This window comes from Strix uralensis, chromosome 2, assembly GCF_047716275.1.
Source record: "Strix uralensis isolate ZFMK-TIS-50842 chromosome 2, bStrUra1, whole genome shotgun sequence".
Lineage (NCBI taxonomy): Eukaryota > Metazoa > Chordata > Aves > Strigiformes > Strigidae > Strix > Strix uralensis.
In genome coordinates this window covers 99,981,890-99,999,253 of record NC_133973.1, presented here as the reverse complement: position 1 = coordinate 99,999,253, position 17,364 = coordinate 99,981,890, and the positions used below count along the sequence as shown (strand labels likewise).

At 36.1% G+C, this 17,364-nt stretch overlaps 1 protein-coding gene across 1 annotated transcript in view; it reads right to left on the bottom strand.

The window, feature by feature from the left end:
• Window positions 1-624: 624 nt before the first annotated feature.
• Window positions 625-17,364, bottom strand: part of DIAPH3 (diaphanous related formin 3) — a 256,112-nt gene continuing 239,372 nt past the window's right edge. The window contains exon 28 of the mRNA XM_074859549.1: window positions 625-2,128. Within this exon, the coding sequence (XP_074715650.1) occupies window positions 1,872-2,128 (257 nt within the window). The 3' untranslated portion in view covers window positions 625-1,871. The remainder of the gene's footprint in view (window positions 2,129-17,364) is intronic.

Here is a 17,364-nt window from a genome sequence, read left to right as displayed (position 1 = left end):
TTACTGTGTTCTGGAAAATGAATTTGTACTTCCACCTTCACTTGGTAGGTCATCCTGCTAATATTTCAGACACGGTTCTCTACTCCTAGCCCTTTTATTTTAGCATGTGCTCAGAAACTGAAGACATCCACTGAATGTTTTTTTTTTCCTTCAACATACATTTTCTTTGTGTTTGAAACACCATTTTATTTACTCAAGCATATTGTAATGTGCAGATAGTAATTTTTACTGCATCCTGTAAAACAAGGATAGTAAGTCTTAACAGTGGAGGTGCAGAAGACCTTAGTGAAACAACTAGTAGTAGTTGTATTTCTAGTGATCCACTGAAGATGCATTAAGCCCCAATTCTACAGTTGCTCTGTGCAATTTTAAGTTACCAAAGGTGGCGTTGTATGACAGCTTTGCCCACTGTTTGCAAAGAGAGCTGAAGAAATGACTGTCTGATAGGCTTTCTCTGGATTCTTCCCTGACTTCTGTTTATACCTCTTACTTTTTTCAGCTAAGGCAGGAAGTGTAATTAGAGTGTATAATGACAGTTACAGCAGCCCCAGAAACATGAGATTGATTCCCATGAAGGCTGAAAAACCCTCCATGCAGTATGCATAAACAGGTCCAGTTTCCAAGTTCTAATTAACTTTATTAATGTTTAGTGCAGGAAGTACGAAGGCAACTTCAACAAGGATATAAAAAGCACTGGAGCATTGAAACACTGGTTTCATGTAACTGACTCTTATTGAAAGACATATTTTTCAGCATTTTGTAAAGAAAAATAGAGTAATTCAGAAGAAAGATATTAGATACCTAATACACTCTTATAATAAGGAAGCTTAAAATAATGGAGCAAAGATACCAATGGTAGCTTCCTACTTGGTAACATTGGTAGTGATTCTTTATGATGTGCAATTAATAAATACGATAGCGAACATGTAACAAGGTACAATGACAGTGCGATAAAAGAGATACAATTATGTGCAAGATTCCTATTGTGCCAGCAAATAAGACTTTACAGACTACTGGAAAATGAGTTTGTGAAAAACCAATTGTAAAAACCTTTTCCATTACATGTTCCTTTTATAGAAACATATTAACTCACATGTGAAAAGATAAAATAATACACTGGTAAAGAACTGTAAAGATATTCCTCCCCACTTTGGACACAATTGCAAAACCTTGCAATCACAGAAATTGTATATATTATTTTGATATAATAATCATAACTAAGCTTAACAGCAGTGATATATTAATCACACATAAAGTATATTATTTGCATAGATTTTTTGTTTACTGTCCATGGATTTCCATTTTGTACATACATATATAATTCAGCAAGCTTTGGTGCTCTTTGATGAACTCAAACTGGAATATGGCTGATTTATATGATACATATTTCCTATTACTATAATTGCAAAGGATGCTATAATAATACTTTTTAGGTGCTAAAGGCTCTTAAGTATAGAAATTGCAGTAGAAAATATAAGAATACTTTTTCTGTTATTACTGACCCTTATTCTCAGGCATGATGATTTATCAATAAAAGATATTCTTATTTTGAGAAGCTCTCAAAACATGTGGTCAGCAGTTTGTCCACTAAAAGGATTGTGCCTTGGAATAATTTAGTATCTGTTTTCTTCTGATATTTTTTGTATGCTCAGTAGGTAAGAACATATAATAAAAATCATCTTGCAGTTATGCAAAACTATAATATCATATTGTACAGTCTTGCAAACAATTTAGAAGTAGATCATTCATCCACAGGGAAGTTAGGAGCTCAGAAGTATGTAATGTCAATAATAGAAAATTAGTGTATCTTTAAAGATGTAGGCTATTATAGCTTGTTTTTAAGCTTCGTTTTAATCCTTTATATGACTATTCTACAGTGCTCGCAATCTTGCCAGGAGAGCTTCTACTTCTGGAATGGCTTCTCCCTTAGAAGGAGACCCGATACGATCTATTTTCTTTTCTTTATTGCCTTCTCCATGACAGGTTTCCTTTCTCCCAACAGCCCTGTTCCATGCCGTAGAACTTGATTCCACATCATAAGTAACCTCTTTGGTGACTGGGCTTCTTGTCAAGTTTAAACTGGTACTGTGGTGCGAACATGACTTCTCTAGTTGTCCTTTCTGGTTCTCTGCAGAAGATAAAGCAAACAAGCCTTGTTTCACTATTCAAATACTCAGTTTCAATATTTTGTAATACAAAAAGACCTCTTGATCAGACAAAATTTTACATGCTGATGATGTACTAGAAGGAGTAATGATTGCCAAGGAGGCAAGACCAAAAATATTATCATTTCAAAAGAAGTGGGCTTGGTCCCTTTGGAAGTGATACAGACTACATGAATTCATTAGATTAGCATCCATATTTCCTACAGAATCACAGATAGAGCCTGACAGACTCCTTCTTTCTTCCTGGAGTCAAAGAGAAAACAGAGTACTCGGCACCTCTCAGTGTCTTCCCAAGTTTTATCTGGTTAATTAAATTTCCTACATACTTTTTTAATTGTTCAAATTTTAAAATGCATTTAAAAATCTACTTCAATTTAATTATCCATTGTAATAATTTTTCTTTCCCTTGTGATCTTTTAGGCAGCTAAGTAATTTTAAAAATTTGCATAACTTGCTACTTTTTGCTAAACATCACTGGCATTGACTGTCACAAGAAGTTGTATTCAGTTAATATTCAGGAGCTTTGCTGGACTGATATTAGATTTCTTTTTTTGTCCCCCCCCCCTTCCAATCAAGTGATTCTTCTCAAAACCAGCATATGAGTGGTCCCTCTCATAAATCTCAAACTTTTTAAAAACAGGTGTACTCAATATTCATGTAACCTTGAGCAAGGCTTGAAAATGGCTTCAACAAACTTGACATGACATTTAAAGTTTTTTGGTTATTCGCTGAAAGATGTTCCATCATCCCAATAGTAATGACTTTGGAGCACAGGCAGTCACTCATGACAGTGTGTTTTATGTGAGTGCTGAAAATTCCTACCAAAAACAGCTTGTACATTAAAAGGCAGCTGCTGAAGATATTTACTGCACTGTCATTCCCTGACCAGGGGCTCTCGGTGATGGATGAGGATTTTACACACTTTCTTGGACAATCTCAGCAAATTTTGTAAGTACAATCACCTTTTGGCAAGTGGAGGAAAATAAATACCTTATTTCTATCATCTTCTAAATCAGATAAACAATTCTTAATTAAAATTTGATAATAGCTGAATTTTGCATTTAGCTGAAAATAATTTGACCCTGAAGATGCAGCAACACACATTTCAGTTTTCCTGAATCACAGGAGGCCAAAGATTAGGTATAAACACATCTTTATAATTACATATAATAAGCTCATCATAGATAATTAAAATATTGCTGGTATTGTACAGTCTTAAATATCCCACTCTACTTAAATGTTTATATTTATTGATTCTGAACACATATTTGAAGGCTGATAAAAGCATGCTATCTGTATCAATATACAAAATACTAGTTGCACCATAGCCCTTCCAATTTACATTCAGTCTAGGGGCAATGGGAAAAATACTTGGTGTTTTGAAAATCAATACATTTTTTTAAAGTAGAAGAAAACATATTGTCATATAATCAGACATTAGGTATAAGTGTTGGACTTCAAAAAAAAGGCAAAAATAAATTAGGCACTGAAAGTAGGCTTCTCAAGTGTACCAACAACTAAATTTTAACTACAGTTCAGCAGAGTCTTCACCCCAAAATAGTCAAGCATGAGAATCAATTAGGTATGATGAAACTAGACTGAATAACAAAGGTGGTGAACACTTATGAACCAAGGCCTCCAAGTAAAATCCAACAATATTTATGCAGTTTCTCAGTGTGTGAGGGGCAGAGTAAGGTACTTTAGACTGAGATTTAGGACAGCAAATAGTCTAAGCAGGGAACTGCTGCAAGTTAGCTATTAAGATATAATAGGTGTTGGGATCTATCTAAACTCTTGTCCCGCTTTGAAACTTGGTAGCTGATTTAGCCTTGCAGAAGGGTGTGTCCCATAATTTGCTGCCTACAATCCGGAATTGTTGTGTGGAGATAGTGACTTGAGTAAAGCTGCATACAGCTGTGTCTTTTTTTCCTCTTTAGAACATCAGCAATCATGTTGATATTTGTGACTTGCTAGGCATAGACTAATGAGTGGAGCATTCGACTTGAAGGACCAGTGCCTTTCCCTTCAGAATGAGGGGTCCTGCAAAATGGGAAATGGGACTAGGGAAGTGCATTAATCGCTGGTCAGTTTGTGTGAGTAGTCCTTGTTTCATCTGTTGTAACTCCTGGGCAGTGAAGATGTCATGACTCACTGGAAATATCACAGTGTGTCATGTTCTTAATGCATAATACTTTACGCTAGTGATTAGCAGCACTTCCTAAATAATGAGAACACTTTGGTCTCAGCCATGCTACAAAAATACTGAGCAGCTAGTGTCAGTTGAAAAAAAAAATATTTGGACTCACATGTTATCTAAATCCAGTTTCATCATCTTGAAGTTGATATTTCAGCTGCTTCCTAAATCAGGTGGCATCTTTACTGTGTATGTTCTTTCAGTCAAGGAGGAACTTCTCCATATAGTATTGCTATGCCTAAGTGCCTGTCCAGTATTAGCAGATGTGTAGACAGGCGGTTCCCTGCTTAGTAAACCGGCTGTTGTGAATCTCATTCAGAAACAACAAACTTTGCTAGGCCTGGCTCAGAAAGCATGCATATTTACTTACAGCCCTAGATTTCACTTTGGTAAATATGCTCCTGAAGAATTAACTGCTGTAATACTTGAAGTATATATGCTGCTGGTGTCATTCTTCTTATCAGAGTGAAAGATCACTTCCATTTAAGTCAAAGTTTAAAATTAGTTAGGCACTAGCAAGCTAGAAAGGCTGACTAATTCTTCAGAAATATTCATGTCTACCCTGCCAATTTTTTATTTTAATCAAGCAGGAATTAATTTGTCTTAACCCCAAACTCTTAAACACCCTGTACTGCTTCACACACTGATTCAAAACTTGCATGCATTGGTGATTTGGTACCCCATCCATTCCACTGCCATGACTTTGGATTGTTACCACACCTCCCTCATCACACCACCTATTCTAAAGTGGTAAAACCAGGGAAGTGTATTTTCAACCTATAACTGTTGAGGTGGGTGGTTTAAAAAAGCCAAAGCACCTTGCATATGAATTTAACACAACAAGGCTGCAAGCTGCTGCAGGTTAGCATGTAACTTTGATCACAACAGTAGAAGATCTGGACATCCTTAGCTCAGTGTGATAAAGGCTATAAAGCATATAGTTATTTACCTTCAAGAAAAGCCCCGAGTCAAGATTAACTGACAAAGTAAGCACAAGAATGAACAGCCATTAATATATTTCTATTAGAAATTAAAACCTTTTGAACCATCAGAGTCATGGAGTTTTGGAATGCACATATATATAAGTGAGAACAAAAAAACATAACCAGTTATAAGCAGGAATTTGAGCTGTTTCTGAAGACAATATTTGATATGGCTGCCGGCAACAGCAAGGAGATGGCTTAGTGGCACTGGCCACCATTTTAATCCTGTGTTTCTAGAACAAGGGTACCCACAGAAAATCCACAAACCATGCAGATATTAACAGACTTTTCCTAAACTACTTTGAACCATTACATCATGGACATACATAAATCAGGTTTGTGCTTTCGGCAGTAAATTACATTTGAAACAAACTGCAGAGTAAAAGAAATACATTTACATGCTTACATACCTTGGTTCAAATATACTTTTAAAGAATTTAGTATAATAAAGTTATAGAAGGTTAAAAGAAAACTACTGATGGAAAGGCACATCTACATGAAGTCTTGTTAAGAAGAAAGCTTACATTTCTGGAGATGCACTATTTGTCCACCTACTGTAGCAAGGTGTACCTTCCGGCAGTAGCAAGACAAAAAGAAATCAGACATTAAAAATCACTGGATAAAGACAGAACTTGTTAATTTGATGTATATACTGGAAGTAGTTGAGACATGTTTCTAATGTTCGGTCACTTTTAGTAATCGAAACCTGTCATTTACCTGTATCATAACAATCACTATGCAGATGAAAAAAAAGCAAAAACTTTTAATTCACGGTTAAGTTTTCTCAACACTGGGGTGAGAAGACATTTACCCATAATAGTTTTCACTTTATGGCTACTGAATGCTCCTGGCATGGGTTAGGCAGAGATCTCATTGTACACTACTAAAATCTCAGTGTCCACTTTTCATGACATTTAACTCTTTTTCTTTCCCTTGTTCAATATCTAACTCTTATGGGTCCTTCAGACCTATTAAAATTCAGTTTTTGCAGATATGAATTTCCTGAACATTGCTGTTAATCAAAAACATTTCAAAATCATATTCACATAACCTAGAGCCAAATAGCCACTATCATTTAGATACAAGTCTTTTAAAATTACTTTGATTAACAGCAATGCTCAGGAAATTCAGTTGACAGACAATTGTGCTTTATAGCTTTCCATAGTTTAAATGGTGTCCTAGCATAGAATAACTTATAAAGATATGCTTATAATCTATTAAAGGCTACATACTTTATATTCTGAAAAAGGAAATTGTGCACTAGCATGCGAACAAAAAAAAAAAACCAGTAGCATGAGACCTGCCTGCTGTGAACTTGGGGAAGCAAAACATGATCAGTTGGAGATTTTTAAATCCTGCATAATACTGTTATGTATTACCTTTAATAGAGAATAAAAATGATTGCCAGAGACTCACTAGAGATATGGATTTTTTAAAAACAACTAATAAATATTTAAAATAAAAAAGGGCTTTAAAAAGCTTTATTTTATTGCATACTTTCGCAATAAAAGTCTTGATGCTAAGGACCTATTTAGTTTTTATGTAAATACTCGTACACCGATTGAAAAATAAAGTTGCAAATACAATAAGGAGAACTGCATTATGTGGCATTATACGCTTGTATTACAGTCATACATCTCAATGTGGGGCATGACAAAATCATAACATAAGAAAGAACAATTGCAGTTACAACGTCATTACATCTTTTATGAAGTTAACATGGAAAAATGCTCAAAAACCCAGTGGAATGTTTCTGATCTCTCTTGCTTGTGCTTCATGTGCTACATGGTATTCCCAAAGCGATGTCTATGCTGAGATTTTCTAAAGCCCACATATACTAACCTCACCACCAATGCAAATTATTTTTATGCTGTAAGTCATGACTTGTCTGTGGCTTGGAAAAAGTAACCACCCTAGCCATAATCCTCATTGCTAGATCCCCAGTGCGGTGCCATAGTTTGTCTCTGCTTCCCTGTCCCTGATGCACGGAACTGAAAGTCAATGGAAAGCTACAACACCACATCACTGCTGCGTGCACATGTTTTCCCAGCAAAACAGCAGGGGAAAAGAGCATGTGTTTTTGACAGCAGTGTGATGTGCTGTTTCTGGATGCAGCTGTATAGCATTCCCACAAGCTGGAATGCTTCCAGCAGTCCAGCCTCCGTCCAGAAGTATTATCCATCTTCCACAAATTACACTGACCACATCATCATGCATGTCCCAAAGCAACCTTACCAAGTAATTTAGACAATGGTCACATACCATGGGCCTTGTGGGGATATCAGTGTATAACCCCATATGCTCCATTTAAATAAACAGAGGCCTTTGAGAAGTTAGTCTGGAGATGTTCCTAAAGGGTTCCCTTGTCGCCAAAGCATCCCTGGTGCTTTGCTTAAGATACGAGGGGAAAAGCAAAACAGTTTCTAAGTGTGAACTACTTTTTCTGATATAAACTGGGCAATAATGGCTTATGTTTCAGATAGTTGAGATTTACTTAGATACACTCTTATTTTGAAAGGCTGAATACGACCACTGCTGGCAGACATTTTGAGGAGCTCTGTTTTTAAGCTGAGGACAAGGTGGAGGTTCCGAATAGCCACTTCAGCTGCATCTAGCTTCAGCTCTAAAGCAGATGGCTGTATTGAGAGTAGGTAGCAAAGTTTTGGTAGCAGGGGAGGTTGCAGGGCGACCTCTGTGAGGAGAGGCCAGGGGTTGCCCCATGCTGAACACAGCTGGTTCCAGATGGCTCCGAAGGACGCACTGCAGGGCACAGCTGAGCCTGTCACCCCTTTGTGCCATTAGTTGCCTCACTGATGGGATTCAGTGTAACCTGCCAGTGATAACAGGGTAGGAGAGGGGTCTGGAATTAAGCCAAGCCTGAAAAAGGAGTGTGTTTTCCCTAAGTGTTTTGATTATTTTTTTGGTTTTGTTTCCCAATACCCAAATCAATAGGGGTGTGTGTGTATATATATATATATATATATCTATATCTCTACACAAATTGGCAATTAATTAATTTTCCCAAAGTTGAGTCTGTTTTGCCCGTGACAGTAACTGGTAAGTGATCTCCCTGTCTTTATCTTGACCCATGAGATTTCTTGCTCCTGTTCTTCCTATTCCCCTTACCATCTCAGTCCACCAAAGAGAAGATTGAATGAATGGAAGTTTGGCTGCCACTCAAGACCAATCCACCACAATAGCTTAGAGATAAGATGTCTCCATCTGTCTTTTAGCATTCCCTATTTTAAATTTTCCAATTTAAAAAACCCACCAATTCTGAAAATTGTCATTTTGAACTTGTGGATTCCAAACCCTTGGATTTTTACTACCAGAAATGCCAGCAAGAAAGTAATTAATTAATTGTTTTCCTCTCAAGTATGAAATGAGGGTCTCGTTTCCTGTACTGACCGCCCAATTCCTATTAGAGCCTAAGATACTGGACAGTTGTGAGCCCTGAGTTTTTTCAGGCACCCATCTTTCCTTAATGTCATTTATACTGTCCGAAATTAGCTGAATAGTTGAAATCCATTCCCAGACCTTGGCATTGGTTTTAGAACACAACAAGACCTAATTACCTTTCTTAAAAGCCTGCCTTACCACCTAGAAGCAGAATTTAGACATAATATAAAAGAATTCTTACAGCTAGAAGGTCCATGTCTATTACATAGCATCACTCATAAAAAAATGGGACAGCTCCTTGCTGGATAGTGTAATAGAAAATACTTTAAATACTTTTTATTGCCACTTTTTATTAGTTTCAGATTTTTTCAACAATTTCTGTGACTGACAAGAGTAGGATTGGAGAATGTCTCTGAAATGTTAAAGGAGTGCTATGTGTTGTTATGACTTATTTCAGTTATACCCTGCAGCCTCAGCCCTAACACCTAAAGGAGTGGTAGCTGTACTCAAATGGTCTGTGCTTGATAAGTAATTTCTTACACCTTAGTATTTCATATTAAATGCTCACAGCATGAGTCATCTAAAGCAGACAGTAATTAATGAGGCATGGAGAAGTGTTACCGATTTTTTGGAACTTCTAAAAAAAATAATTTTTATGCACATTTCATTTAACAGTTGCTGCTGTTCTTTGGTGTTGTATTAAAAAGGTGTGAAACACAAGGAATAAACACTAATCAGTAAGTTCAATTAGATGAGACAAAGTTTTCAGAAACAGTGAATATAGGGTTTTTCTGTTAATTTAAAAGGCAAGAATACAGTATGTCACCACTAAGTGAGCCTAGCATAGAGGATTTATAGAAACTAAATTTCAAAGAAAATCAATTACAAACTGTGAGCAACTAAATTGTGATGAGAGGAACTATGTTAGACCAGCTCCCTTTTATTTGGTCCTAAAGCAAAGCCTTTAAAAATTCTTTTATTCCTTACCTACCTACATTTTCTCAAAGACTACTTTAAGTTCCTGTTGATCACTCCATTTAATCTTTTCTCCTATCTTTTCCAAATGTACTTTGCATTTGCATTGAGTTGGGACCAATTTCTCTGTTTAAGCTAATTTATTCTCACCTGGGATTTAAATGAAAGTCTTGAGTGCCTGTCAAGATGAAAAGAGAACAAAAGTGTGGATCAGACTACTGACAGAAATCACCCAAGGTTTTTATATAAGTGAGAGAAGAAACCTCTGATGGCTAATTCAGACTTAGGAGTTTGGCATCCTCCCTATTTCACTCTGAATTACAGTGGATCTTCTGTGTCTTCTCATGCATCTTTCCCCAAATGAAGGCACATGGGGGAGTTTCTAGGAAACTGCAAGATGGAAACTTCCAAAATAGAAACCTACTTTGTGGTCATTATTGATTTTTAGAGCTCATGGTTTGAATAATTTTTAAAAAACTAAATGTGTCTCAATTTCAAAATTAATAGATAATTTGGCATAGCTTTAGTATTAGTAAATAATAAATTAATCTTCTTATTTATGTTGGGATGAAGGGGGTAAAAAAAATATTGATCATGGATACCCAGTGGCAGTGGGTCTTCAGGCAGTGACCAGAAATGTTATGCAGCCTAGGTGTTTATGGGATGTCTCTCAAGGTACAAATAGGATAAACATCAACTTCTTCTTTTCTTTAAGTCAGGAAATTACAGTGATAAAACTGGAAGTTAACATATTTAGACTATTTTAAATTCCTGAAATGTGGTTTATTACTTGTTTTTTAACTTTGTTCACAAGTATATTGTAGCTTGCCATTCCAAATCCTCTTTAGAGTTAAACGAAAGTTAAAAATGATGGCTGTATAAGTTAGTGATCTGTGACAAGATACACAGAGGTCCATAGCTGACAATAATTTAGGTAGATCCCACATACTAAACCACCACTAATGCTTTTGAGCAGTAGACACATTTAGTCTCCAAACCTGTCTGCATAGCATCTACCTATAGATGAATACTGCTTTCAAGATACACTTTGATAAAGAATTTCAGGAATATGCATAAAGACTGCTGTCATCAAAGGAAACCCACTGACAGCTGCAATAGGTAATGATAAGTAATATGCTGATGAAAATAACCAAAATGGAAAAGAAACACACGATTTGTATCTTTTTTTACCAGTTGTGGAGAAAAACACAGTAGGAAGCCTCCTACCTCTGGAAAATAAAAACCCCAACAAATCCAAACAACAAAGCAAGTCTTAAAGACTGACCTGATATTTATGAGTTTCCACTCACTGTAATTCTAAATAACACTGCTGTTTCTGTTAAGTATTTACTATTTAGCATAAACATTTTAAAAAACCTATGTAACTATGTCTAGTAATTGCCTTAATAGTTTAATGCTAAATAATTTCTTATCCACTGTTCTTAATATTAAATTTTCACAAGCTATTCCCTAACTATTCTAATAACTGCTATAAAAACATACAATTTGTATTTCCTATTTTTAGTCCAAACTTCTATTCCCATGTTTAAATCAGCAATCAGAGTATTTGTAGGTTGCATTGCTTTCCCTCATCACCTGTTGCACTTCTCTCCTAAGGAATCAATCTGCTTCTAAGGGAAAGGGGGATCGACAGAGTCCTGCAAATGTTTTTGGGAGCAGCATAAAGATGAAAGGCTAGAGCTGAAAGTAAATCAGGTGGGTTTTAATCATTGAGTAGAAGTGTAATTTTCTCACATTCCTGTAACAGGTACCGGACCAATGTTCTTGGGCAGTTCTTGCCCACACAGGTCACAGTCACAGTGGGCTATCGTTTACTATTATCCAAAAGACTGCAAGAATAGCATACAGTCTCAGGCTGCTCTCATTTTAAAATGTTTTTAAAACATTCCCTTCTCTGGAGGGAAGTAGGGCAACAGAGAGCGCTGCATGCTGTTGTTGCTATGACAGGTAAGAGTGTAGTGATTTACTAACCTGGAAAAGTATTTATGAGAACTCCAAATCCTAAGTAGATCAAAAAAAAGATTTACACAATATTGATGTCAGCTTAAAGATATCTGTGCTTCTTTATAGCATGGGTGCTTGTCAACAGAACAGAAGCAGACCTGACTGTGAAGTTTCACCCCTGTAAACTAACATCTAAGATTGCCTTCATGAATATAATAGAGACAGGATGAAACCAAATCATCTTAGTTCACGTAACTGTAATTGTTCAAGCATTATTATTACGGTCCTTTCTTTCCTCTGACAAAACTCTGCAAAAAACAGTCCAAAGCATACTATCAAGGAGACTGAAACTGTGTAGCAGAAAATAGTACATTTTCAAGAAGGTCCTCACACAAAACCAAATATTGGGAAATAAAGGCAGAAGTGATTCATCTTCCCCTTGCTCTGCAATATTGTATACATATTCCTTTGACAATTCTTCTCTCTCTCTTTATATGAAGCTCTAATTAATGCTATGTGCTTTCATTTAATTATTTCCTCTCTTTGGGATGGACTGTAATTGGGCCTTGCTCGTGTGTGGAGAGATACGGGATATAAAAAAAAATTTCTACTCCACACATGATCCAGCCATACATGTATTTTGACACCAACAACTGTACTTTGCAAGTGTGAGAAGTCGCTTTGAAAAGGGACCAGGATTTCAACAGAGTCTAAAAGAGGAATTATTTTTTAAGGATGGCTTTTATTGACTCTTCCAAATATCACTGAATTATCATATGAGACAAATTTGAGACACACTGTCATGGGTTATAATCCAGTCATTGTGAATTCAAAATGCTGTGTTTAACATCATTAACGGTGTGCATTTTTCATGTGATGAACATATTTACTGCCCTATGTTTTAACAGTTAGACTCTTAGCAGTCACTCTGGTATATAAAAAACATTGCAAACCAAATGTAGCATTTCCAGTTTCCTCTTTTCCTAATCAGCTGCATGCAATTACTTTTTAGCGATAACCAGCTAACAGAAATTAATCTTGCTATATCAGAGAGGATTTTTTTAATTTCAAGAAATCTAAGACATATCTTAGCGCTTACAGAAGAAACCTCTTCTGTAGAATATGAAAAAATAAGAGAGACTGAAAAAAGGAGCCCTTTATACTCACTGAGAAATCAAGGCAGAAGGCAGTAAGACCTCCCAAGCCACTGAAACAAAGGATTCTTATACATAGACTTGGTTTTCATTTGTCTGTTCTGAGTTACAAAGCAGCCTTGCAAATGTGTTTAGCTCAAAAGGCGATATTAAAAACAAATGGTTAGATATCATCATGGTATATTAATTATGCAAAAGAAGCCAAACCAAATTTAATCAGAAACAGCAGACTCCAAACAGGAAAAATCTTCTCTTTTTTTTTTTGACAGAGACGGTTAAGAAAACATTTATGGTAATGCCAGAGCATCTGCTGATTACAGTCAAAGCTGCAGGATGCCAACATTAAATCACTGAACCATTTTGACAGCTTCTGGGTACTTGAATTTCATTCTAATAATAATTTGCTGTGAAATTTACCCAAATCTGAAAATTAGCCAGAAAATGTTAACAAATAATATAGGTAAGAGTAAATAAAGCAGATACAAAATTGATTTGTATCTGAAAAAACACATCTAAAATAGATGTTCGGCACTCAGACATTTCAGAGCTGCATGCAAATTGGCAAATCCCTAAAAAAGACTAAGCACTTTAAGAACAGAATATAATTTTATCATCCATTTTCTATTGATTGTGACCCATCACATTTTTTGTTTAGAATTGTTAGCATGCTTGTTTGTTTAATATAAACACAGGCTAGCCATTTGAAGAAGGCCTGCACCATTTAAAATCAATTTTTAATTCCTGACACCTGAGGATTCTACACAGAACAATATACTTCGTTGTAAAGCTTTAATTGATGCATCTATGTGCTGCAGAGGGTGATTACTTGAATAATAAGTATAAGAGATGTGTGATCTGGTTGCTAAGCAAATGTGAGTAAGAGAAAAACCCTAAGAAACAACGTAACAATGAATCAAGGTGTGATGACAGGATAATTATTCTATGAACTGTCATGTTGAAGGACTTGCAGAACATTGACCTGCACATGATCACACATCAGAAGATTGCCTGAGGGGTAATTAAAATAATAATACACAAGTCCAGTCAGTCACAAAGAGAAAAATATATGCTTATTTCTCTGTAACATGCAGTCAAATGCATTCTCATGTTACATGTAAAAGCTTGAACAGTGCAGGAATTCAGAGGACAACGGATTACAGCAAAGACCACTGAAGTTTATCTGAATTAGCATTAATGCTTTCCTTTCTTCAGTTACTTTGGGCATTCAACTAAATATTATTCATACTATGACACATTAAAGCATAAAACCTGTGAACTGACTTTCTGAAGGAAGCTGAAAAAAAATGTAATCCTTTCAAAATATGTTTAAGGTTGTAACATAATACATTAAAAAAGAATTACTGTTGTGGCGGGTTGACCCTGGGCAACAGTCAAACATCCATCCGGCCTCTTGCTCACTCCCCTTTTCCATGGGGTGAGGAGAAAATAGAAGGAAGGCAAGAAGACTCGTGGATAGAGATAATGACAGTTTAATACAGATAGCAAAACCTATGTGTGCTAGCAAAGCAAAATAAGGAGTTCATTCACTTTTCCTTTGTCAGGCAGATGTCCAGCCAGCTCCTGGAAAGCAGGGCCTCAGGTGCTCGGGAAGACAAACACCATAATCATGAATGTTCCAGCTTCCTCCTCCTTTCCCTGAGTTTTTATTGCTGAGTGTGACATCATATAGTATGGAGTGTCAGTTTGGGTCAGCTGTGGCGATTATGTCCCCGCCCAACCTCCTGCCCATCCCCAGCCTCCTTGCTGTGTGTGTTTTGGGGATGGAGGGAGAGAAAGGCTGGACTTTGTGCAGCACTGCCCAGCAATAGCCAAAACACCAGTGTGGTACCACTGCTGTTTTGATTACTAATACAAAGCACAGCAACAAATGGGCAGCCATGAAGAAAGTTAACTCCACCCCAAGGCACACCCAGTAAAACTGCAGATATTGTAACAACTCTGTACTCGCACAGGTGCCATTGTATATCTAAATCTGATGAAAGCTGTTCACATGACAGATTTAAGACTTTCAAGGCAGACTTTAACATAATTCCGTTTTTTTCTCTTTAGGCTTTTGTTCAGTTGTTTACTGTATCAGTTTATATTAGCCTACATCTCTCTGCAAGCCTAGGCTTCAGCTCCAAGCACATACCCCATGATCATGTCTGAGCAATGTATTCTGCATTTCCTTCTCTCATGTAAACCTATGGACACACTTGGACTGCATTTAAACCAGACATCAGCAGTCTTGTCCATGGCAGAAACATCCTTTACACAGTCTGTGCTTTTCAACCTGCTTTTTAGGTGAGCTTTGCCAATTGTGTGAAATCACTGATGGTTACAAATTTGCAACTATACTGATTATAGATGCTTATTCAGTGTAGACAAAAAAACTCATAAACCAACTAATTTCCAGAACTAAGCTAGACTGTGATGAAACCACTTGATTGCTCAGAAGAAGAATAAATTTAGAAATCTCACCCGGCGAGAATTTCAGAAATCCCCCCCCCCCCCCCCCCTCCCCCCCATTATTCCCTATGTAACTGAAGATAGTGGAAGACAGCCAATTAGGAGAAGTTGTGTCAATACTCTTCAAAAATTTAAGACCACTGAGAATACCTGAAAAGATTTTTTGGAACACAAGGTAAGCATACAGTTTACATGTACATAAATTCACACAGACCAGGATGTCCATAGGTTATTTTCATCTTGTATATAGGCACGATCATTACACAATTCTAAAAAACAAAATTCTTTTTCTCCCACCATATTCTAAAGAGATGCTAAAAACACCTTTTAGGAAACACACTACATATAATAATTATCATAATGACACTTCTTTCTAGAACGACTATGTTCTGTAAACACATTGCTAGCTCATCAATTAAGTTACTCACTCATACTAAATGTGCTAGAGTTATATTCTCAAATCTTTTCTAGTGTCTTAATTAGTACTTATTTCAAAAGAGTAATGCTATACCCAAATCGCTTTAAATGCTAAGAAGGAAAACAAATGCTACTGAAAAATCTCCCAGTGTTCAGTAGCCCATTGTGGTCTAAGTAAAATTTATTAAAATGCAAATCTCAAGCATGTTAGTATTAATTTCAAAGTAACATCCTATAGAAGAAATATAATTTTCAGTTTTGTGTAATAATATAATACCACTTATAAATCTAGATTCTCAACATTAGCCAGCCGTGTTAAGAATAACAATTCAGCAAACTTCAAAGACATTTGTAAAAATTTTGGAGCAAAAATAGCAGGCCAGATATTTATATATTTTTACTCTAGAAACAACTGAGGAAAACTATGGGGAAGGAAATGGGGAAGGGAGAATATCCTCTAAGAATTCAGAAAAATTGAGGATTTATCTGCCATGTTCTCTTAAAAATGTTTTCTTTTTCTGAGTTTACTAATCACACAGTTTTTTCCATAAGTTAACCTTAAAATCAGGACAGTTTCAATAAGCTGACATGGATGTATAAATTTAACTATTTTGTTATCTAAGAGTATACAGCTTAAACCAAAAGTCTGATTACATTTGTATAGGTGCATTTCCCCTTTCTTTAATATTTTTTTTTTTTTTTTTGTGGTAATGAATACTCTAAAATAGTCTCAGTTAAATTTCAAACCAGAAACCACAAATCTAACTGATCTTATTATAACTACAGCTATGAAATACATATAATTTGTTGACTAGGAATACATACGTATTGCAGCTACAGAAACAAAACCAGCTTTTTTTTTCAGTGTTGTACGAAATTATTTGAAAGAAGAGCATGTTTAGTCCTGTGTGTCCTTGTGCCTGACCAAAGGCCATTGATCCCAATGTGAGATTCACTGGACCGAATGAATTTGTGCTAGTTGCCTTAGGCTCCCTTCACAGTCAATGAGGAGAAACAAGTACTTCTAAACTGTGCTTCATTTCACTCTACTGTAGACACTTTAAACAGGTAAAGAGAGCTTTGAGTAACTAACTCAGATGTGAATGTCTGCACTCCAGACATTTAAAGGTAACCTCTGTATCTGGAAGATTCTGACTTTTGACTGCAGCAAAGTCTGCAGATTGTAGAGATCATATGCTCTCTGTGAGGGAGGACAGAGTGCAGATTTGGTGATTTTAAGGCCTAACAGAACATCATGGGTATCGATTTCACCACCTATTAAACACAACCTGTAGAATTTCACAAAGCTTCTTCTGGCTGCATAAAGAATAGTATTAAAATAAATTATCTTCTGGTTGCTACAGTGAACAGTTTGGATATAAACAGTGGAACTCTGTTTTATATATAACATATTGACAAGAACTGTAGATGTGAAAGTTGTCATTATTAAGTATGTTGTTCAGCCATTAGGTATCACAATTTTTTCCTTTTTAGGAATCCTTCATGTTCACTAATCTTTTTCTTAAGTAGACATAGATCTTAGAGTTGTTTAGGTTCTTACAGAGTTGCGATACCCATACTTTTGTGTAGCTTTGCAAGTTTCTGACAAACTTGAAACATATTCAGGATTTAAAATCAGCCTA